The 24096-nt window shown below is 42.1% G+C and overlaps 1 protein-coding gene across 1 annotated transcript in view; it reads right to left on the reverse strand.

The window, feature by feature from the left end:
- The window catches only part of ZRANB3 (zinc finger RANBP2-type containing 3), a 2104294-nt gene that overhangs the window by 926278 nt on the left and 1153920 nt on the right, over positions 1-24096 (reverse strand). The window contains exon 6 of the mRNA XM_044074946.1: positions 15194-15279. Coding sequence (XP_043930881.1) covers positions 15194-15279 — 86 coding nt within the window. The remainder of the gene's footprint in view (positions 1-15193; positions 15280-24096) is intronic.

A 24096-nucleotide genomic window follows, 5' to 3' on the forward strand; every position in this document is an offset into this window, starting at 1 on the left:
GGACCAAAAAGGAGCAGGTGCCTAATTGGAAGCAATCTCTCCTTAGCCTGAACAAGCAAATAAGAGCACTAGTGAAATCCTCCAAAGCAAACTTAAAGTCCAAACTGGCCACATCTACTAAAGACAATCATAATGCCTTCTTCACATATTTGCGCAATCTCAAAGGAAACACTCAGATCTGCACAGAAAGAAAAATTGTGTAAAATCTTACCATAACCATAGATGTCCTTCTCTTCCATGTTGCAATATTCATTATATATGGGTTTACTCCTCTTGCTCCCGGACAGTATACAAATGTTTTCAGTCACTGTATGGTGCGTGGGATGTCTGATGTTGTTAGTGGAATGTGGGCCATAAAATTGACGTCTGCATGCACCAGCCCTCAGAGCTGTAAGCCCCAGTCAGAACCAGTCCTAGCAAGGGAAACGCTGCATAACAGTAGGGGAAGGTGGGTGGGAAGGAATACTGCAACATGGAAGAGAAGGACATCTATGGTTATGGTAACATTTTGCACAACTTTTCTATGTCCTTCTATTCACATGTTGCAGTATTCATCACATATGGGTGAGTGCCAAAGCACACTGTGAAGAAGGGGGTGGTGGTCTACAGGTGGTCTCCAGAAATCCATGAAGGATACCCTGGCAAACCCCACCCTGGCTCTGGAAATATGGTCTAACTTGTACTGTTTGGTGAAGGTATGCACTAATGACCAAGTGGCTGCTTCAGGAATAGTAAAGGTATCTGAGTTGTTTGTGCATGTCTAGGGAATGGAGTACTCTCTCACTGTCTCCCTATGGGTTAGGAAAAAAGTAGGTAGGTGGATGGCTTGGTTGAGTGAAAGGTCATTCACCACTTTGGGCATGAAGGAGGGGTTAGTTCTAATCATAACCCTGCCAGTGTGGAATACTAGGAAAGGTGGAATAGCCATGATGGCTTGCAGCTCTGATAGTCTTCTGGCTGAGGTCAAGGCCATGAGTAGGACAGTTTTCCATACACAGTGTTTTAGGGAAGCTTTGTCCACTGGCTCTAATGGAGGAAGCATAAGCTTTTCCAAAACATAGTTGCTGTTTCATAAAAGTGGAGATGGCTTCCTGGGGGTCTCATGTGAAGGACCCCTTTAAGGAATAACTTAGCTGGTGATCTGGAAGCTAGGGGGGATCCAGAGGAAGACATGCTGAAACGGCAGACAAGCAGGCTTTAATGGATGAGTAGGTCAGCCCTCCCCTGTCTACAGTAATTCACACAGGTAAGACAGTACTAGAGGGGTCTCGCTTTCAAGCAAGTCCAATTGTCTCTGGAGACACCATATAGAAAATCTCTTTCAATGTGATAGGTAAGATTTTCTTGTATTTGGTTTCCTGGCCTCCTGCAGGACACTGAGCATGTTCTCATAAACGTGTCTGAAAGGGATCAGAAACCTATCAGCCACAGTGTGAGATACAGCAATTGCCACTGTGGGTGTATTTGGGATCCCTTTTGCTGTGTAAGAATGTCCATTCTGAGATGTAACTTGTGGTGATTGCCCTTGGATAGCTGTAAGAGTAGGGGGAACCAATGCTGTCTTGGCCAATAGGGAGTCACCAACAAGATTTTTGATCTGTTCTGCTGGATCTTCAGCAGGACCTTCTGTACAAGGGGGAAGGGGGGAAATGCATAGAGAAACCTCTCCTTCCAAGAGATTGAGAAGGCATCTGCTGCCATCACCTGAGGGTGTGGGAATCTGGTGCAGAAGTAAGGAAGTTGCCTGTTGGAGGAGGCAAACAAGTCTATTTGAGGTGTACCCCACCGGTGGACCAGGTCCAGGAAGACATTCTTGTGAAGCATCCATTCCTGGTATTTTGTTATGGATCGCCTGAGGGAGTCTGCCTGGGAGTTCTGTTGTGAAGGAATGTAAACCGCCTGCAGGGTAACTCTCTGGGAGGTGGCCCGTTCCTAAAACAGGAGAGCTAGTCTGCAAAGCAAGTAAGATTTGGTCCCCCCTGATTGTTGAGATACCACAGCACTGTGATACTGTCTGTAAAGATCTTTAGTGGTCCTTGTTGTAGATTGGACTGGAAGGCTCACAGGGCCAAGAGTATTACCCTCTTCTCTTGGATATTGATGTGTTCTTTTTTGTGTGGCCCTGGCCACAGCCCCTGCACTTTCAGATGGCCCAGAGTTGCTCCCCAGCCCAAGTATGAGGCATCTGTGTGCATGATCTGTTTGGGTTGAGATGGTTGGATGGGAAGACCTGGATTGAGGTTCACTTGCTTCAACCACCACTGGATTTCTAGTTTGAGGCAGGGCAGGATGGAAACCCTGTACTCCAAGGGGTAGGAGTGTTGGGTCCAGACTGACCTTAGGTACCACTGCAACTTCCTTAGATGGAGTCTTGCTAATTGTAACATGGAGATAGTGGCTTCTATGTAGCCCAGGAGCATGAGGCACTGCCTTGCGGTCAATTCTGGTGTCTGGAGAACCAGAAGTAGGTGTTTTGTTAAGGTTTCCACCTTTTGGGGGGGGGGTAGGCTTTCATGATATCTGTACGAATCCTGCACCTCAAGAAGACAACGTCTTGGGAAGGTTCCTGGTAAGATTTTGGGAAGTTGATCTGAAATCCTAGGGACTGTAGGAGAGTAATGCAACTTGTAAGTGTTGCAAGCGGGCCTGTTTGCAGTCGGCCTGAATGAGTAAGTCATCCAGGAAAGGGAATATCTGGATTCCTTTTGTCCTGCAAAAGGCAATAACTGGAGCCAGACATTTGGTGAATACTCTGAGTGGAGTGGAAAGCTCAAAGGACAAGGCAGAGAATTAAAAGCGAGAAGGACCCACAGACATCTTCAGGTACTTCCTGAAATTCGGCCTTATAGGGACGTGAAGGTAGGCCATCCTTGATATCTAGGATGGCCATATACCCTTGGGGAAGTAGCACTGGAAAAAGAGTTGGTAAGGTAAACATCCGGAAGATAGGAATCTGACGGAAGAGGATGAGTAGAAAGAGGTCCAGAATTGGTCTCCAAGCACAATGTTTTCTTGGAACTAGGAAAATCCTGGAATAGAAACCTCTTCCTTTTGCTGCCAGTGGTACTGTTTTGATAGTGCCTTGAGTCATCAGGGTTTCTAGTACTGGCTGCAATAGGTGGAGCTGCTGTTTTGGAGGTTGTGGAATACCCCTTCTCTTTGGAGGCATAACCCAGGTCATAAAATATCCGTTCTGTATTACTGAAAGCACCCATTTGTCTGAGATGATGGATGTCCACACACTTGAAGGCAGTGAGAGAGACGCACTGAGAGGGGGGGGGGGTTAAAGTTGGTAGGTAGTCAGACACTACCTGCCCTGTCTTGAAAGAGTGGCCTCTGGGTAGAGGAGGAGGAAGCTCTGGCAGCCATGGGTTGCTTCCTGGTTGTTTTTCTGGGTCTTGTGGGAGCAGCAGGATGAGAGTACTTTCTAATAAATTGTGTTTTTGCTGGGTAATTCCCCTGGAATTTTGGAATAGGAGAGACCAACAGATGTTTTAAATCCTGCATCTCTTTCCTCTTTTGTTGTAGTGACTTAAATAAATCAGCCAATTTTGTACTAAACAGAGCTGTACTGTCCAGAGGGGCATCAACCAGTTTAAGTGTAAAGTCATTTGGTAGAGGTTGGAGGCGTATCCAGGAATACCCTCTGCAGCATCATAACTGCACTTTATAGAGTGCCTGGTAACCTGGCAGGGGAGAGCAACAAGAAGACAGTGAAGCTTTGGCAGCAAAATCTGGTGAACCAGACCATTCCTTAGAGACGTTCGGGAAGCAAGAGGTGTAAACCCATATGTGATGAATACTGCAACATGTGAATAAAACATCTAGTGGTCAAGGACACCACATACACAAACGCCATAGATATAGCCAACCTGCTGGCAAGACAGGTTCAGCAAAAACTTCACCCCTCTGCCCCCCCATCAGTAAATCAGGACACTCCCACCACCTGCTCCCCCCCCCATCTCTAGGGAGCAAGTCATCACTGCCCTCTCAAAGGCAAAAAATGCAACCTCTATGGAACCTGATTAACATCCCAGGCTGCATCCTACATGAACTCAGGCAGGAACATGTAATACCATTAGGCACCCTATTCAACCAAAGCCTGAGTACCGGCTTCATCCCAGCTGAGTGGAGGACAGCCACTGTCATCCCTTTTCATAAAGGTGGTGCATCCACCAATCCAGGAAATTATAGACTCATCAGCCTAACTAGCCTGATCTGCAAGGCCATGGAACGGATTATCATGGACCTCATTACATGGACATCGGCAACCTCTAAACACTCAATCCCACACAGTCAAGTGGAGGTCATGCCTGTTAAATTTGGTTGACTTCATTGAGATAGTCACCAAAGGCATAGATGAGGAGAAGACTGTGCACACCGCCTAACTTGACCTGGCCAAAGCCTTCAATACTATTCCCCACTTAGGTATAATAGATAAACCCTATCAACTAGGCATCAATCCATATGTTACCAGATGGGTAGAAAATTGGCTCACTGACAGAACCCAGCTAGTCAAAACTGGGGAAGCCACCTCAAGCAGTAGACCCATAATGAGTGGTGTAGTCCAGGGATCAGTCTTGGGGCCTCTGTTGTTTGGGATATACTTTTCTGAGGTGTAGGCCAAGACCAGTAGGCTATGGCTGACTAAGTTTGCAGATGACTGCAAGATGAAGGTTGTGATCAATTCCACTAGTGATATGGATATCCTCCAAGAGGGTCTCAACCAAACAAATGACTGGTTCCAGAAACATGGCCTCAGACTGAATGCCAAACAATGCATCATCATCCCCTTTGTGGCAGTGACATCTCCACAGATTATCACATTGATAACAAGGTCCTAACACAATCATTCTTGACGGACTTGGGCACCCAGGTGGATATCAACTGACTTTTGACCACCTTATTGCCTCCGTTGTACTGAAAGCTTTCTACATGGCCCACCATATTAAGAAGGGTATCTCATCAAGGGACAAGAAGGTCATAATATGCCTGTATTCTTCCCTTATAAGACCCATCATTGAGTACAAGGTCCCTTTCAGCATGTACGTCACAAAGCACATGCAGCAGCTGGAGAGACCACAGAGGTTCCTCACCAGGAGAATCTAAGGCCTCAAACATCTACTCTACACAGACAGGCTAAAAGCCCTGACCCTCTCCTCAGTGTCAGACAGACTCCTCAGAGGTGACCTCTGTCTGGCATACAAAGCAATCTTAGACACCCCCCCCCGATGGACTGCTGCATATCCACAAGTCAAGCTCCACTCGAGTACCCCAACATGCAACTGCAACCTGGTCTGTCACATCAATAGAACTTGTTGGTGGAACAAATATGTGTCCCAGAGACTCCCCCTTCTGTGGCATAGACTCCCCCTTCTGTGGAAGAGACTCCCTCTCCACATCAAGCAAAATACCTCATTAACCCTTTTTAACCGCAACCTGGATAACCGGATGGAGAACAGAAAATACATCCCTGGAATTCAACCTGTATCCCTGCTGGACAGGGGCATTGGGTGCTGACTTGTCAGAACATGGTCTGATTTCTTGGCTAGGCTTGTAAGGGCCAATAACCTAGTAACTTCCTATGATAAATGCACAGACAAATTAAGTGATATGTCTTGGTTTGAAACAGCTAAGATTAAACAAATCCTCCAGGCAGGGGTAAATGTGAATTCAGTGATGCCCGCAAAAGGCAGTAACTGGAGCCACATATTTTGTGAGCACCATGGAAGCTGTAGACTAAATGACAAAGATGTAAACTGAAAGAGTAATCTCAACACAAGGAATTCTAAGTAACACCTGGGGTCTTTGTGAATTGGAATGTGGTGATATGCATCCTTGAGGTCTAGAGTTACCAAGTAACAAATGTGTGGGTAAAGAGGAAAACGGGACTGTAGAGATAAATAAGGAAGATATTCAGAACAGAAATATCCAAGGCTGATCTCCAGGTGCCTTCCTTCTTGAGTACAAGATCCTTCCAATAGAACAAGATAGCAATATTGTCAGAAAAAGAGAAACACCCAAAGGAAGAATCGGAGTGTGAGCCCTCCTGAGTCTGAATCAGAAATCTGATGACAAAACCCCTGACTCTGTCCTTGCATCTTCCTGTTTAGATTCAAAATTTTGAATCTCTTCAGTAAAGGTGGTAGCCCTCTTTCTTTTACCGGAAGCTACTCTACAAGAAGGATCAATAGCCTGAATCAAACAGAGCCAGTCCCAGTAAACCACTCCTATCCAAAGAAATTTGAGAAGGATTAGATACATGCTTGGTTTTCTGTTTCATTTTGACAGGAAAAATGGGCCAACCCTGTTACTATAATGGCACAGAATTCTGACATAACAGGGGAACCTTCCCTGTTCCTCCTTTGAGGACTGATATGAATGGTTCTGTCTTATCCACTGAGGGGAACTCAACAGCAGCAGAGGACGAGGCTAACCCCCAAGTCCTCTGCTGCTGTTGAGTTCCCCTAAGTGGATAAGACAGCAGCAGAGAACGTGGCTAACCCCCACTCCACAGTGGCTGTAGGTGCTACACCAGAGGGATATGGGATAAAAGATGAGTGGAAGGAAGACCGACTGCGGGAGTGATAATCTGTTCTATGATCAAGCCGAAAATGGTGCCTTTGTCCTGGGGAAAACAAGCAATGCTGCCAGTAACACTACCAGTCCACAAAATTTACTTTTTTTGACAGAAAAATATACAGTAAAAAGCATTTTGAAATACTATGCCAAACCTTAAAGTAAACAATTTTTCCATAGAAAATAGTATCAGTTAGATGACGCTACTTTTAAACTGACAGAAACACAGAGTGCTCCGTTTAAAGGAACATTACTCTCTCAAGACACTCCATTATAACACGATACTCCTAGCTTTAAATAACTTTCCTGAAGAACAAAGTACTAAAACATCAGTAAAAAATAAGAAAATGGAAGTTTTTCCCCAAAAGGTACTTATCTGGCCAGCTAAGGAAAGCACAAGCCAACTGTCGATCCTCAAAAGTATCAGCGGTACTAAAGCTCTGAAGGGCTTCATGTCTAAACTTGTCATTTAGGTCAGCTCAGCTTGAACTGCTTGATAGTTGGGGCACATGGAAGGTTCCCTGAAGCTTTGGAAGCTGGCCAGCTGTTATATCCTTGGCAGGAAATAACCCATGTAGCTAAGGCTACTGCAGCAATGATTAATATGAAGAACGTAGCTATAATTCAAAGTGGAAAGGGCTAATGATGAAAAAGGGGGGCTCAAGAAATAAGGAAAGACTGGGATTTTGGATGCAGATCTTTAAGAATAACAACAATAAACATACAAAATATTACTTTCCACTATTTCCCTATAACTAGCTCTACCTTCCTTCTTGCCACTTTATCTTTTTGCTATCCCTTACCCTTCTGTTCATCCCCTAAGCTTACTCTTACTGTGGAAACTCTTTAATATATATAAAAGACACACTTATGCCTCTTTTATTTTGACATTCTGTATTCTATCTGCAATCTAAACTGTACCTGCTTACTGCACTGCAAAGTATTTCTGTCCTCTCTGTAATTTTTGTTTACTACCTGCCTTTGGCACTGTGATGTATTTCTGTCCTCTTTGATTTTTCCAGCCTAACTTCTAATACTCTCTGTAAATATAAAGGTTTTATTTTCCTCTTATCCCAGACTTATTTCTCCCAGACTATAGTATAATATTAGACCTATTTTTAGTATTGTACTCGAATTTTAAAATGGGAGGTACTTAGACCTCTATGATAATTTATGTATTAACCTGTAACAACATTGTTTGTAAAAATGTTTTATTTTGCTATTTTTTTCTGCACGGAGCTTATCTCCCCGGGCCTCTGCTGAAAATGGGCATGTATCCAGTTGGACTAGCCCGGTCAACAAATGTAAAATAAATAAAATAAATAAATAAATATTCAACGTAGTAGAAAATATTTAAGAACTAAAATAAGGGAATGCAGAAAGGAGATTCTGCCAGTAGAAATGACTGCAATTAGGGGTACAGAGAATAGGCTAGAAGGGGCTGGAATTTACTACTGTAAACTAGCAAAGGAGGCAGGGTACTGGGATCAAATAATTAGAGAGGGAAATGTAATGGGAAGAGACCAAGAATACATTTGGGTTGCAGGCTAGAGACTGCTTCCCTATCAAGGATTGATATCAGAGTATAAGCAGAGAGAAAGAAACAGGGGTATCCTAGGTGAAAGACCAGCACTGGTAAAGTTTTAGAAGAATCTAGAACAGAAGCTGCTGTTAAAAAAAGGGAGAATTAGTAGGGCATACACTGCATGATAACTATAGGACTCAATCAGAGGAGGTTAGAATGGACTGGGAAAAGAGACTGGATAAGCAATTCACAAAGAAACAATGGGAGGATTATATACAGTTCCCAAATATGGAACAAATTCTGGAAGATTTAGGATTTTAGCTTGGAAATGTTTGAATAGGTATTGTTATACCTCAAGCAGATTCCAAAGACGTTTTCCTCGTGTAGATTACAAATGTTGGAGGTATGATGGAGAAGAGGTAATTGTGAACATACTTATTGGGATTGTAAAAGTTGGCTTTAAAAACTCCTTGTAGACTATTCTGTCAGAAATACTGGAACAGCAAATTGGTATAACTATAAAATTATTTTTGAGCTGTGATACAGAATCCGTATTGCCTAGACAAAGTAAGGCCTTGCTGAGTTTAATTCTGGTTGCTGCCAAAAAAGCAATTACTAGAAAATGGAAATCAAAGTCTAAACCAATCATACTAGAAGTAGTGAATATAGTAATAGAGACAAAAGAACAAAAAGTGGTATCCTTAGAAAAGGGAAGGAGCCAACTACATACTAAAAAATGGGAATTGGGGGAACAATTCATGCAGAATAATGTTTTGGAGGAAGAACAAGGTTTAAGGGAAGGCTGGAATTCAATGAGCTATGTAATGTCCAACTGACAATAACTGTATATAAGACTATATGTGATGTATAATGTTTACAAATGAAAATGTCAATATTGTTTGATTTTCATTTAAATATATGTATGACTGCCTATGTCATAAGTGATAATTTAATAAAAATGTTTCTTGTTTTAAAAAATCCATAAATAAATATCCTTCCTTACTGAGAAGGGGTGGGCAGATTCTATTACACCTTGAGATAGCATACCTGTTAAAAGTTTGGGGAACAAATTAGTCTAATTCTTTGGTGAAAGACAGATTCCTGACTACAGCTCTGCTGGATTATTTTTAGCACCCAAGAATCTGTATTGGTATTCTGCTCCAGAGACGCATGGAATGAGAGAGAGAATCTCCACCAGTATGGGACGATGCCCAGGGTGGGGAAGGGAGAAGGTGAAAGAGGTCAAGAGGTAGTCTTGCATTGCTCTTCTGCTGGGAAGATCCTTGGGGTCCATTCCCTTTCTTTTTTAAGTCCCCATGCTAGTTTTTGTACTGCTGCTTACTGGATTTTTGTTGATTTGGTCTTGAAGGATAATTTCTCCATACCTTGAGACAGATGAAATAAAAAGTTGTTTCACTCACTGTACCAATTTCCCTGTTCCTCTAACTTTTTTTGAAGACCTCTTCAAAGGAATTCACAAAGAGAAAATATTTTTCCAAGGAGACATTTAATAGTTGTGCCCAGACATTGAGAAACTCTGAAGTCTAGCATTGGCATGTCTGTGCATCACAGATGCTGTAGTCTCAGATGTTGACAATATCCACTGCATCATAAGCACATTTTATTTAGTTCTTTGTGACTTGGGAAGCAGGAGACACCACATTTGACAAAGCAGAGTTAATGTCTGAAGCAGGAAGGTTAATTACACACTAAAGTAGATACTTAGCCATATGGGTCTGGCAGATGATTGCACTGAAAAGTAAAATCTTCCATGCTCTTCCTTTCATTACCTCTCACGTGCACTGTTATCTTTCTCACAGGGGACAGGCTTAGAATAAAGTAAAGGCTTAGTCCACTATTCCTTTCCATAGGAGTTGCAATATGGTCAGCAATGGGACTCCTCAAAAGAAATTTACTGGAATCTGGTACCTTATATATCTTGACGGGCAATACAACATACAACAGAAGTAAATGGTGAATTAAAAGCATTCACCAAAGCTCCTAGTGCCAGAGGAAAAGCTAAGGGCTTCGAGAAGTCCAACTCAAGAGATCATCTCTCTTTTGTGCCTCTGAAAATTCTCTTTCTCCCATTTGAAAAATTCTTTCATTTTACTAATTGTGTCAAGTGAAGAAATCTGTTTGGGGTTTCAGGGGACAGAATTCTCCTCTGATGCAGATTCATAAGGTATGGGGAAAGAGTGGTGAGAAGCATAGTCAAGACTTTCATCCTCAGTGTCAAAGGGTCCTCCTTCAGTGGAAGAAGAAAATCTCTTTTTCTTAGCCTGAGAAGTAACAGGGCTGAAGACCTGAAAGCTTACAAATCCTTGAAAGTTATGCCAGTCTTTCTGGGAGCCCTTCAAACTGGAAGGATATGAAGGGGGAGAAATATGCCTAGTCATTTTGGTCTTTTTCTTGGGGAGTCTCAAATATAATAGTCTTTGAAGAATCAGACGTCCGGACTTCCATAGGCATACCAGCTACCTCTTTTCTTACCAAAATCTGCTGAGCACCATCCTCTCCTTCAATCAGTATTAAGCAGGGTTCGTTCTCCTTTTGGCTTTGGCCGGAAGTCTGGTTTGACTAGATGTGCAAACATTAGAGGCTTCCTGCAGAGCCTCATCAAGGGCATAAAAACTACTGCAAGGTAAAAAAAAAAAAAAAAAAAACACACACACATATAAATATATATATATATATATGTATGTATGTATATATATATATATATATATATATATATATATATATATATATATATGTATATGCATATATATATATATGTGTGTGTATATGTATATATATATATATATATATATATATATATATATATATATATATATATATATATCTATATATATGGATCTAGGGCTATTAACCAGAATCACTATTTACCGAAACACAAACGCTCACGCACAGTTTCGCGAAAGTGCTTTTCACCGAAAATGCACTTTCACGAAACATTAATAAAAAAGTAAAAAAACATAAACTTATAAAAACACATTAATCACGTTTATGCCGGGGAGCCGTATCCCCACACCCCCTCTACTTTTATATTCTCACTCCAAGATGGCACTACAGTGGGGAAAAGGGAATATTTCCTTATCCCCACTGTGTTGCAATCTCACCAACAGCCCCTTTTCAATGTTTTTTTACTTTTTTTATGTTTCGCAAAAGTACATTTTCTGTGAAAAGCACTTACGTGAAACTGAGCGCGAGCATTTCTGTTTCGGTAAATAGTGATTTTGGTAAACAGTCCTGGACCCATGTATATATATTTATATAATTCTGGGGACCCTGGAGTTCCATACATGGGGATCCTACATAGACAAACAATAGGGAAAAGTTACCTTCTTTAGACAGCCACAAAATACAATGGCTCCATGGTGCTGAGGGCACAAAGCCCTTACTGTGCCCTCAGACAACCAGTGGCACAGATACTGGAGGGTCTTTGTCAGGGAAGATGGGAGTGAGGGCTAACATTGACTTCACTGTCCAAGGGTGAAAGAGGCAGCCTGAGCTCCATACATTACCTGCTTTAACATCTTGGTGAACTTTGTCCTGCAAGTGAAAAACCACTTGGTTAGGAGGCTGAATATGCACATAAGCAAGCATGTACTACTCAAAGACAACTGTAGAGCTCGCAAGGCTGCACTCATCTACTCCAACCAAGGGCTACTCCCTTCAATGGACCACATCTCCCTTAAGGGAGTATCTAGGGGAATGACCCACACACACCCAAACAAGCATTCCGCACATTCTACCCTGCCAGCACCTCAGACTCCTGAGCTGCTAATCAAACTTGGCTTTATTTCACTACTCTACAGCACTGGCCCATTTCAGTACTGTTTTAATCTTTATACATATTAATTTTAAAGAGCAACAAACAGTCCCAATTACAAATGGGTCTGTAGTTGAAGTGTTTATGAAGAGTGAGCAATGTCAGTTGAATGGAAAATGTTTTGGCCAAAACCAAAGAACAGTGAAGTGCACAAGGAATGACATGCATAGACTTTGACCTGAGAGTTATTACAGAAATCATAGCAGAATATGAAGATCAGCAGAGCAAGCATCTTACTCAAAGTTTTTTCTCAGTATTTACCAAACAATGGGAAGCAAGGTAAAGCTAATGAGTGGAATGCAGAAAGGGAACGGTTTAACTGAGTAAATGGTCAGTAGCAATTAGAGGAAAAACAGACACAAACAAGCTACAGTAGCAGTTTTAATGTAATGGTACAGAAGAAGCCAGAACAATGAGGATACAGATCATCATCAACCTGTCTGCTGATGCATGAACATTGGCAGTAATAATGGAGCTAATGCAATCTGCAGGGACACGAAGGCCAAACAAGTGATAGCTGGGATGTAAAGCAATAACTGAAAGGCTCCTTTGTAGTCTCACTGGGGAAATCAAGAGATGATGATTGTACCTGACCAAATATTTTAGCGTCAGCTACAAGGTTTTTCATTTACAGGGAGAATTCGAGATCTAGTGCCATCCAGGTTATATAAAATGACCCAGTTCTGTACAAGCTTCATTTGGGCCACCAGATAACATATAGAAAGATCAGACACTCGCAGACCCCACCCCAAGCTTATAATGCACAAGTTTATCAAATACATTCTTGGTCTTTCCTTTTCCCAGAACAGACATTAGATATTTGTGTAGATATCAAACTTCTGCTTTTTAGGAAGGGAAATGTGAATCATGTGTACCACAAAGGAGAGATAAAGCTCAGCATTTTCTGCAGCATGATGTTTTGATAAAGCTCTAAAGTAAGCATACACCAAGTCGTAATGTAGTCAGACTTGCTAGATAAGCTTTTATCATGTCCTTTAAGCTGGGATAAAATTCAGTCCCAACACTGTTAATCTTCCATTTAAGATTACAACATTATTTTAACACTGTAGTACTCCAGTATTGGTTAAACAACTGTCAGTAGTCATGTGATGTCTATCGTGTTATGGATATGTCTGAGGCCATACTGAAATGTTCATTAAAGTAGGAAACATCATCCAAAGGACAGCTGTCTAAACAGTAGCAGAGTGGGGGCCTCTGAGTATGAAGAAAATTTCAAACCGATAGGAATTTACACAGGCAATGTACATAGCAGAATAGTGAAGAGAAAGGGGATAGGACATGGTCACACCACATAATCAAAGTGCAGGTAGTCAGCATGCAATTGAAAAGGAAGGGAAAGGGAGGTGAGTGCACAGGATGACAAATGGAAGTAGGAAGATTTAAGAATGCCAATAGGAAAGGAAATGTCACTTCAGAAGAATGTTGCTTGGTTGTGGAATTCGGACAGAGGATTTTAAAGGTGACTGAAAGAGGTGGAACAATGGTAAGGAAGTGTACAGCAACTATAAAGTACTACTTCCACAACTTAGGCTAATCTTATAGAGCAAAGGTCATCTGCCATAATCATCACTTCTTCATACAAGACATTTGTTAATATCATAAAAAAAGCAGTTGTTGCAAGGAACAAGTCTTCTCTGACACCACCACTACTGTGAAAATCTTGGGGGGTCATCCTCTTCCACCATGTCCCATTTGTGTCTTCTTATCTGGCCCAGTATACCTGATATAAATTATTGTCATGTACGTCTCCCCTTCAGAAACACTGTCCTTTGGATTTCAGGTTAAGGTACCAGATGAATGAACATCAGTTGACAACTGGCAGCTCCCACTGTATCGCAGGCCTTGCGATTTTTGTAATGTGGCTCAACAGACCCTTGTGTCTAGTGGACTTGTGCACATTCCTCACATGTGCATGTACCTTAGCACTTGAACTCAACTCCAGTAGTGATCACTGAGGTCTAAGCAGCATCTCCAGAGTCCATAATGGAGTCCCCCTGCACCAAGCAAGTAAGTGAACCTTCATTAATGGTGTAAGACCAGTGCATGCATATAGGAAGAAACACCATCAATATACACAGAAATATACAGATAAGTACACAAGAACATATGTTGCTATTATAGAAGAGTGCAGCCTTTCAGGAAGACATGAAACTACCTAGCATACATAAGCAATGTAACAGTCTTCACTCACACAACAGCAGACCTTCTTTGTGCTGACTCAAGGAACTTTTCAGATTCTCCTGAGATTCATGCAGATGAGAAAGTACAATTCAGCATACTAGGCAGGTGAGGGTTGTCACATGTGCCTATACCTTCTCATAATTCTTACTACTGAGAATTGAGCAGAAAGTGCCTCAAACTCCATTAAGTATTGTGCAGCAACTCCTCACCCTGAGGAAACAGTGCACACCTCCAGTTACATTGTTGTTTTATTCCCCAAGCACCTGGTTTGCTAGCAGAACTTGATGCTGGCATACCTGCTCCAAAGGCAAGAGTAACACACCCCTTACCCCTCACACACCTACACCCACAGCTAAACTGGAATCAGTGCATCACACTTCACAAGAATGAAGCTGAATGGTTTTAAGTGGAATAAAACAATCAAAGAACGGATACATCTACATGGATACCATACTAGAAGATCAGAAAACTATACAGAATGAGAAGGGAAATCCCATACATATCTTCCTGCAGAGACAAAATATGTTCAAAAGTGGGGGAAACAGACTATAAAGATTAGTGGAAAAGTACATTTGTCACTGGGAAAGTCATGAAATTATATAATTTTAAAAAGCAGTCCTTGTACACACTGTTTCCAGCAACTTTCCTAATTTCTGAATGCATAATGTGAGGGATTGAAACAGATCTCAAATTCATTATTAACAAACCGCAGCATCCCAAAAAGCAGGTAATAGGAATGTAAAGTAAGACAGGACTGAGAAGAGGAGAGTTAGGCATATATTTGTTAGGTCTTAAGGCTAAGAAGCAAAGTGTATGTTTGGGAGAGGGGGATAGAAGTGAATAAACAACAACAAAGCAGCATATATGAACAGCTGCTTTACACAGAATGTCAGAAAATTCATCCAACCTTACATTTGGCATAACACACCCTCTAATTTGAAACATTTGTCTTCCGCTCTTTGCTATCTATGCTGATAATTACCACAACAGTATTCTGGCAAACATAGGCTGCAAACATAGAATAAAAGATAATAAAGCCTCCTAAACACTACCTGACATGAGCATTGCAGTATCTCTTTGCATATTCACTCCAAGTGCCAAATCTCCTCGGGTAAAGGGCATCAATCTGCATAAAGAGCTGTAAGAAACCATAACACAAAAATCAGCAATAAATTAGTTAAGACTTTCTGTTCCAGCATTTCAGAAACTGATAGGAAACACTACATTCAAGAAAAGACAACAGACTTTAACACAGATCACTGCTGTTTTATGAGCACTTGGGTGTGCAGTATCCCGATTACTTATGATTAGTTGTGTTCCCCTAACTTTGCTTATCCTTTGGGTTTCTGTAATGCCACCAGCCTGCATCTGCTGTAGACCTCTTACAATTACTGTACTTCCCTGCTTAACTGCCTCCCCAAGGGAGGCTATCTTTTGAAGGAGGCTGTCCAGAGGGGAACAGAGAAAAATTGTACAGCTAGACCATATTTGTTTACCCCTAAAAATAACCTGAGAAGCAACGACATAACAGACCAGTATGTGCAGCACAAGTCATCATATTTCAGGCAAGAACACTCGTGTTTATTTACAACTCAATACTAGAAAATTAAAACTATATACTATCAATACTAGAAAATACAGTGGAGTATTACAGTTTGTACTTCCCCTCTGAAGGCAGTACTCCTCGATATATTACTCTAAACTCCAGCAGGACAGGATGGGATTGAGTTAATATTAGGTGTCTTGCAAAAACAAATCTGCTCAGCAGCAACTATTAGAAAGATGTATTTTAAGTCTGAAACAGAGGATGTCATTGATCCCCGATACAAATCACATGCACATCAATCAATGTTGCATTAATTTTACTTCCCCGGCTTCATACTCTGTATGAATAATAAAGTACAACATGTGCAAATATTCCCAGAATAAACTTTATACAGGTATCATGCAAACAGTTTTGGGAATTAAATCTGATGTGTTCTGATTATGTTGACAAATGTAGAAATAAGATAAAAAATGAATGGTATATTGTAAAATGCCCATATGCAATTGCATCTTGTTCTTCAATTACTATCATAATAACACAGCAAATTATGTGCAGGGATAAAAAAAAGCAGTCCCATGATACCGATACTTTACCCATGGGTAAAACCAAGTGCAATTTACCAAACCACAATCAAGTTAAATAAATACCTGTTTAATAGTGCTGGCAACTAACAAAGACCAGTACCAACTGATGTTGATGATGATGATGAATGTAGTCAGATGTTTTCCCAAGTAAACAGGTGAATTTGTTGGACTGATCATTTTGCTTATTAGATGATCCTCCAGTAAGAAAACAAGATTTTAATCTAGGTTTTTGTCTCATTGTATAAAAACGCAGACGGCTAAGCAGGCAAAGATTTAGGCTTTTGCAGTAAGCAAACAAAAAGTACAGTTGTGTACACTTACCATAAATGTAAATGTTCGAGTGTATTCACTGTTGCAGTCATTACATTTGGGTTATCTGCTTGCAGGTAGCCCTCAGTCGGCCTGATTAACAAAGTCTTGGTTCCTGCATCTGTTGCTGTCCCTTCTTCCATGATGTCAAGTCGTCAGGGGTATAAAACATGCAGCCAATGCCATTATCTCAGTTTTTCTTGCCGCAGATGTCAGGTGCCCCCCCCAATGGGGAGCAATTAAATATAAAAGTACAATGATATACCTCCAACAAAAAAGCAAATACACCAAAAAGGCTTTTAAGCATAGTAAAGGAAAGAAGAGGTATAGCCAAAAGAAGTAAGGGGGCTGGAGGGAGGGTAACCAGGAATGCAACAGTGAATACACTCTAACATCTACATTTATGGTAAGTGTACACAACTGTACTGTGTTCTTCGTGTTTCACTGTTGCAGTCATTACATTTGGGTAGATTCCCAAAGCTATGGCTGGGAGGAGGAACTTAGATAGCATTAGTACCAGCTATGAGGTCCTGTAAGACTGCAGTGGCAAAGCCAGCTCTGGATTTAGAGAAAATTGGCAAACGATAATGCTTGGTGAAAGTATGCAAAAAACTCCAGGTAGCAGCTTCTAGGATGTCCCTGGTAGGGACGCCTCTGAGAAAGGCTGTAGAAGTAGATGCAGCCCTGGTGGAGTAAGGTCTGATCCCCTGGGGGATAGGTTTTCCATGGTACTTATAGCAGAAATGAATGCAATGGCCTATCCATTTAGAAATGGTATGCACTGAAATAGTTTTCCCCTCTGCCTCTGCAGCAAAAGCCACCAGCAGTTGTTCAGATTTCCTTTGAGGTTTAGTCCTGTCCAAGTAGAATCTAAGTTGTCTGTGCACATCTAAGGAATGCAGTATCCATTCCCCTTTGTTCTGTGGATTGTGAAAGAAGGTTGGCAAATGAATGGACTGATTAAGAGCCACACTGGATACCTCCTTGGGCATGAAGGATGGATTGGTTCTGAGGGACATCCTGTCCACATTAAAAATGATGAAAGGATCCACTGCCCTAAGGGCCTGTAATTCAGATACCCTTCTAGCTGAAGTGATTGCTAAAAGGAAAGCTGTTTTCCAAGAAAGAAATTTTAAGTCTGCAGTAGCAGCTGGCTCGAAAGAAGGTAGAGTGAGTTTCTCCAAAACAAAGTTAAGGTCAAAGGCTGGGGTTAGAGTTCTCCTGGGTGGTCTCAAAATGTTGGCCACTCGGAGGAACTGCTTGAGCAGTGGATGAGAGAAGAGGGGAGGTTCTGTGCTATAATGAGCTGAAATGGCTGAGGCATGGATTTTAAAGGAGGAAAAAGACAGGCCCTTGTTAAGCATCTCAGTTAAGTATTGTAAAATCTGAGGTATATTGGGCACTGCTGTGCTCATCCCTTGAGATTGGTTCCAGGCACAGAATCTCTCCCATTTTTCAGCATAACATTTTCTAGTACTAGGCCTCCTTGCCTTTAAAATTATATCCATCACAGGTTTACTGAGGGATGGTAGAGGAGAGATTATGTAATTAGCCAGGCTGCAAGGTTCAGAGTTAGAAGCTGAGGGTGCAGAATCTGGTTCTCCTGCTGAGACAACAGGGAAGGAGTCTGAGGCAGGTGCCATGGGGATAACCGTGCCAGTCTGGAGCAATCAAAATCATCCTTGGTTTGTCCTGTTTGATTTTTAGTAGTACTTTGGAAAGTAGAGGCAGAAGGGGTAAGGCATAGACTGATAGGTTTTTCCAGCTGAAGGACAGAGCATCCACTTTCCAGGCTTGCTTGTGGGGAGTCCTTGTGCAAAATTTGTCCAATTGGTAGTTCTAAGGAGAGGCAAATAGGTCTATATCTGGGCTCCCTCATTTGCTTGTCAACATGTTGAAAATCCTTAGTTCCAGTTTCCACTCGTGTGGGTCCATGAGGTTTCTGCTTAGTCCGTCTGCCAGTTCATTTAATTTTCCTGGCAGGAATTGAGCTTGTAGGTGCACTTGGTAGCTCAAGGCTGTGTTCCACAATGTCATGGCTAGTCTGCAGAGGAGGTAAGAATGTGTACCCCCCTGTTTGTTTATTTATCACATAACAGTGGTGTTGTCCGTTTTAACCATAACTTGTCCTGGAAGAATGTGGTCCTTGAAGGTTGTCAGAGCATTCTGTAGAGCTAACATTTCTTTTTGATTGATATGCAGGTGCATTTGACTTGGGTTCCATTTGCCCTGAATGCACTTCCCTGCCAGGTGAGCCCTCCATGCATAGTCTGATGCGTCTGTTAGGGTTTGGGCGGCAGGTGGTGGTGTGAAAGTTAGTCCCTTATTTTGGTGGCAGGCCTCTGCCAAACAAAGGAATTCTAGGCATAGGCAAGGTATGATAGGAATCATTGCTTCTAGATTCTGAGAATGTTGACACCATAGGCTTTTTAGATACCACTGAAGATTACTCATATGCAGTCTTGCCTATGGAATTAGAAGAATGCAGGAGACCATGAACCCCAAGGCTTGCAGTATTTGTCTTGCAGATAGCAGGGTTTTTGTGGCCACTTGTTTGAAGTAGGTTGTCAAATGAATGTTTCCTGGCGTGAGGCAAGCCATCTTAGAAGTTGTATTCAAGCTTGCTCCCAGGCATATAATTTGTTGACAGGGTACCAGGTGTGACTTCTTTTCGTTTATGGTGTACCCAGACAAGTTAGAACCCTTTGTACAAAGGCCAGATGATTCAAAAGTGTGTCTTGGCTTTCTGCCTGAATTAGACAATCGCCCAGGTATGGGTATATTTGAATATTTCTTTGCCTGCAAAATGCAATAACTGGAGCTAGGCACTTTGTGAATACCCTGGGCACAGTAGATAAGCCAAAGGGCAGTGCAGAGAACTGATAGTGTGTGTAGCCTGCTTTGAAGCGTAGGTATCTTCTGCAAGATTCCCTGATTGGGATGTGCAGGCATGCTTCTTTTAAATCTAGTGTTGCCAACCAGGCATCTTTGCCTAGCATAGGAAGTAATTGGTGAAGAGTCAGCATCTTGAATTTTGGAATTTCCAAAAAGGTGTTTAGGGCAGACAGGTCCAGGATAGGATGCCATGAATTGTCTTTTTTGGGTACCAGGAAAAGTCTTGAGTAGAAACCTTGTCCCTTTTCCTCTTCCGGTACCAGTTGAATAGCCCCCATGCTTAAGAGAGAAAGTACTTGCTTTTGGGTCTCTGCCCACTGATTTGGGGATAGGTCCGGCCACCCGCTTGGTGTTGGCAACATGTGGAAGTGAAATCTGTATTCCTGGGACACTATATTTAAAAAGTACAGTTGTGTACACTTACCATAAATGTAGAAGTTTGAGTGTATTCACTGTTGCAATCATTACATTAGGGTAATCTGCTGGCAGATTGCCCTCAGTCGGCCTGAATATCAAAGTTTTGGGTCCTGCATCGGTTGCTGTCTCCTCTTCCATGACATCAGGTCGTCAGGGGTATAAAACATGTATCCAACGCCATTTTATTCAGTTTTTCTTGCCCCAGATGTCAGGTGCCCCCGCAAATGGGGAGCAAAAATATATATATAAATAAACAGTAAATATATAAATGCACTTTTAGAAACATAAACTTTACCTTCAACTGAAAGCAAATACACCACAAAGGCTTTTGAGTATAGTGAAGGAAAGAAGAGATATAGAAAGGGGGATGGCGGGTGGATAACCCGGACTGCAACAGTGAATACACTCAAACATCTACATTTATGGTAAGTGTACACAACTGTTCTGTGTTCTTCGTGTTTCACTGTTGCAGTCATTACATTTGGGTAGAATCCCAAAGCTGTGGATGGGAAGATGGAACTAAATAGCATTAGGAGCAACTATAAGGCCCTGCAGGACTGCAGTGGCAAAGCCTGCCCTGGATTTGGAGAAGAGAGGTAAATGATAATGCTTTGTGAAGGTATGAACAGCGCTCCAAGTAGCAGCTTCTAGAATGTCTTTTGTTAGGACCCCTCAGAGAAAAGCTGCTGAAGTAGAGGCAGCCCTGGTGGAATGTGATCTGATTCCCTTGGGCACAGGTTTACCATGGTGCAAATAGCAGAAAAGAATGCAGTGGCTTATCCACTTAGAAATAGTCTGCTTTGATATAGCCTTCCCCTCTGACCCTGCAGCAAATGCTACAAGTAGTTGCTCAGACTTTCTTAGAGATTTGGTCCTGTTTAAGTAGAATCTTAGTTGTCTGTGTACATCCAATGAATGCAGAATCCGCTCCCCCTTGTTCTGCGGATTTGGGTAAAATGTTGGCAGATGAATGGTCTGGTTAAAAGAGCCACACTGGATACCACCTTAGGCATAAAAGAAGGATTGGTCCTGAGGGACACCTTGTCTGGGTAAAATGTAATAAAAGGCTCCACTGTCATGAGAGCCTGTAGTTCTGAAACCCTTCTTGCTGAAGTGACTACCAAGAGAAAAGCTGTTTTCCAAGATAGAAATTTTATATCCGCAGTAGCTGCTGGTTCAAAAGGAGGCAGGGTGAGTTTTTCCACCACAAAACTGAGATCCCATGCAGGAGTTGGTGATCTTCTGGGAGGCCTTAAATTTTTGGCCCCTCTAAGATACTGTTTAAGCAGAGGATGAGAAAAGAGGGGAAGCTCTGTGTTGTAATGAGCCGAGATGGCAGAGGCATGGATTTTTATTGAACAAAAAGATAGGCCCTTGTCAAGCATCTCAGTCAAATATTGCAAAATCTGAGGAATATTGGGCTGTGCTGTGTCTATTCCTTTTGCTTGGTTCCAAGCACAGAATTCTCTTCCATTTATTAGCATAAGATTTTCTAGTACTAGGCCTTCTGGCTTCCAAAATGACATCCATCACAGATTTACTGAGAGGTGTTGTTTGAATAATTAGTTGATGAGCCATGCTGCAAGATTCAGAGTTTGGAGCTGAGTGTGCAGAATTTGATAGCTCTGCTGAGACAGTAGATGAGGTATTTGAGGCAGGTACCATGGAGGAAGGTGAGACATATTCCTTAGAAGTGGGTACCTGTGCTGGCGAGGCCAGTCCAGAGCAATTAGGATCATTTTTGTTTTTTCCTGTCTGACTTTTAGTAAGACCTTGGAGAGTAGAGGCAGAGGGGGAAAGGCATAGACTGATAGGTTTTTCCAGCTGAAGGATAGTGCATCCACTTTCCATGCTTTTTTGTGATGGGTTCTTGTGCAGAATTTGTCCAACTGATAATTTTGGGGAAGAGGCAAATAGATCTATGTCTGGACTCCCCCATTTCTGTGTTAACATGCTGAAGATTTGTGGATCAAGTTTCCATTTGTACGGGTCCATAAGATTTCTGCTTAGGTCGTCTGCTAGAGCATTTTGCTTTCTTGGCAAGAATTGAGCTTGAAGATGTATTTGGTAAGTCAAGGCTGTGTTTCACAAGGCCATGGCTAGTCTGCAAAGGGGGTAGGAATGTGTACCCCCCTGCTTGTTTATGTACCGCATAACTGTGGTGTTGTCCGTCTTTACCAGTAGTTGTCCTGGATGAAGTAAGTCCTTGAAGGCTGTCAGAGCATTCTGAACAGCTAGCATCTCTTTCTGGTTGATAAGCAGATGCATTGGGTTTGGGCTCCATTTGCCCTGAACGCATCTCCCTGCCAGGTGGGCCCGCCCAAGCATAGTCTGATGCGTCTGTAGTTAGGGTTTGGGTGGCAGGGGGTAGAGTGAATGACAGTCCCTTGTTTTGGTGACATGTCTCTGCCCACCAAAGAAACTCCTGTTGTAGGCAGGGAATGAGAGGAATCATTGTTTCCAGACTGTGACAATGCTGACTCCATAAACTTTTTAGGTACCACTAAAGTTTCCTCATATGCAGTCTCACATACGGAATTAGTAGAATGCAGGATGCCGTGACCCCAAAGCCTGCAGAATTTGTCTTGCAGATAACTGGGCTTTTGTTGCCATTTGTTCGAAGTATGTTGTCAGATGCCTTTGTCTTGCGTGAGGTAAGCCATCTGGGCAATTGTATTCAAGCTTGCATCCAGGAATGTAATTATTTGAGAGGGTACCCAGTTGTGATTTCTTTTTGTTTATGGTGTACCCTAGGCATGCTAGAAGCCTTTTTACAAATGCAAGATGTTGAAGAAGAGTGTCCTTGTCCTCTGCTTGAATGAGACAATCATCAAGATAAAGATAAATTTGAATGCTTCTTTGTCTGCAGAATGCAATTACTGGTGCCAGGCACTTTGTAAAGACCCTGGGGGCAGTAGATAAGCCAAAGGGCAATGCAGAGAATTGGTAATGCAAAAAACCTGCTTTGAAGTGGAGGTATCTTCTGCAAGATTTCCTTACTGGGATATGCAGGCATGCCTCTTTTAAACCTAGAGTTACTAACCAAGCATTCCTGCCTAGAATAGGTAGTAGCTGTTGTAAAGTCAACATTTTGAATTTTGGAATGTCCAGGAATGTGTTCAAAATCGGTAAGTCCAGTATTGGACGCCATGAATTGTCTTTTCTGGGTACCAGGAAAAGTCTTGAATAAAAACCTTCTTCTTTTTCCTTTTCTGGTACTGGTTGAATAGCCCCCATATCCATGAGGGCCATGACTTGTTTCTGGGCCTCTGCCCACTGGTTTTGTGGCAGATCCGGCCATCCATTTGGAATTGGCAAAGTATGGAAATGAAATCTGTACCCCTGGGATACTATATGTTTAATGCCCACTTATCCTGGGTAATTAACTGCCAGTTTTGAGCATGCTAGTTTTCCCCCCAAGGGGGCTGCCAAAAGATAAGTGCTTGGTGAAGGTAGAGGAAAGTCATTGAGACTGCTTACTGTAGGGCTGTACTTTGTTTCCTCCAGATTTGGAGGTGGAGGCACCCCATTGCTTTGACCTGTATGAACCCTGTGATTGGTATCTGGAGTCTTTTGAGCGCCTGGATTTGCCCTGAGTGGCTCTGCTGGACACAAGAAAGGACCAATTTTTAGTAGTCCAGTGCCTACTTTGAACCTGGGTGGCTGCACTTGCAAGAAATATTTTACAGTTTGCATAGACTTGGCTTTCTCTTCCATTTTCTTTAAAACCTCTTCTGCCTTATTACCAAAGAGAGTATCACGCTGCAGAGGAGCATCCAACAATTTAGCTTTGACATGATCAGGCAGATTTTGCTCCTTGAGCCAGGCATGCCTTCTAATCACAGACCAAGTAATGGCGGCCCTACAAGAAGCCTCCAAGGAATCAAAACCACATTGCAAAGTATGCTTTCCAACTTGTTCTGCTGAATGCAATAATTCCTGTAACTCTATTTTCCACACACTCAGAAATCAACATAAGTTTCCGTTTCAGTAAGCCCATAAAATGCTGTTGATATTTAAGCATATGAAACTGGCAGTTTAAAGCCCTGATTGCCAAGGCTGCAGACATATAAACCTTCTTACCCAATCTCTCCAGCGCCCTGGAATCTCTATCAGAAGGAGTAGGATTTTTGGCTGTAGAGGCCTTTACACCCTTTGGACCCTGAGAAATAGTCTCAGAATCAGCAGCAGGATGTTTGAAAAG

This window comes from Protopterus annectens, chromosome 6.part0 (assembly GCF_019279795.1).
Source record: "Protopterus annectens isolate FY-2018-M chromosome 6.part0, PAN1.0, whole genome shotgun sequence".
NCBI lineage: Eukaryota > Metazoa > Chordata > Ceratodontiformes > Protopteridae > Protopterus > Protopterus annectens.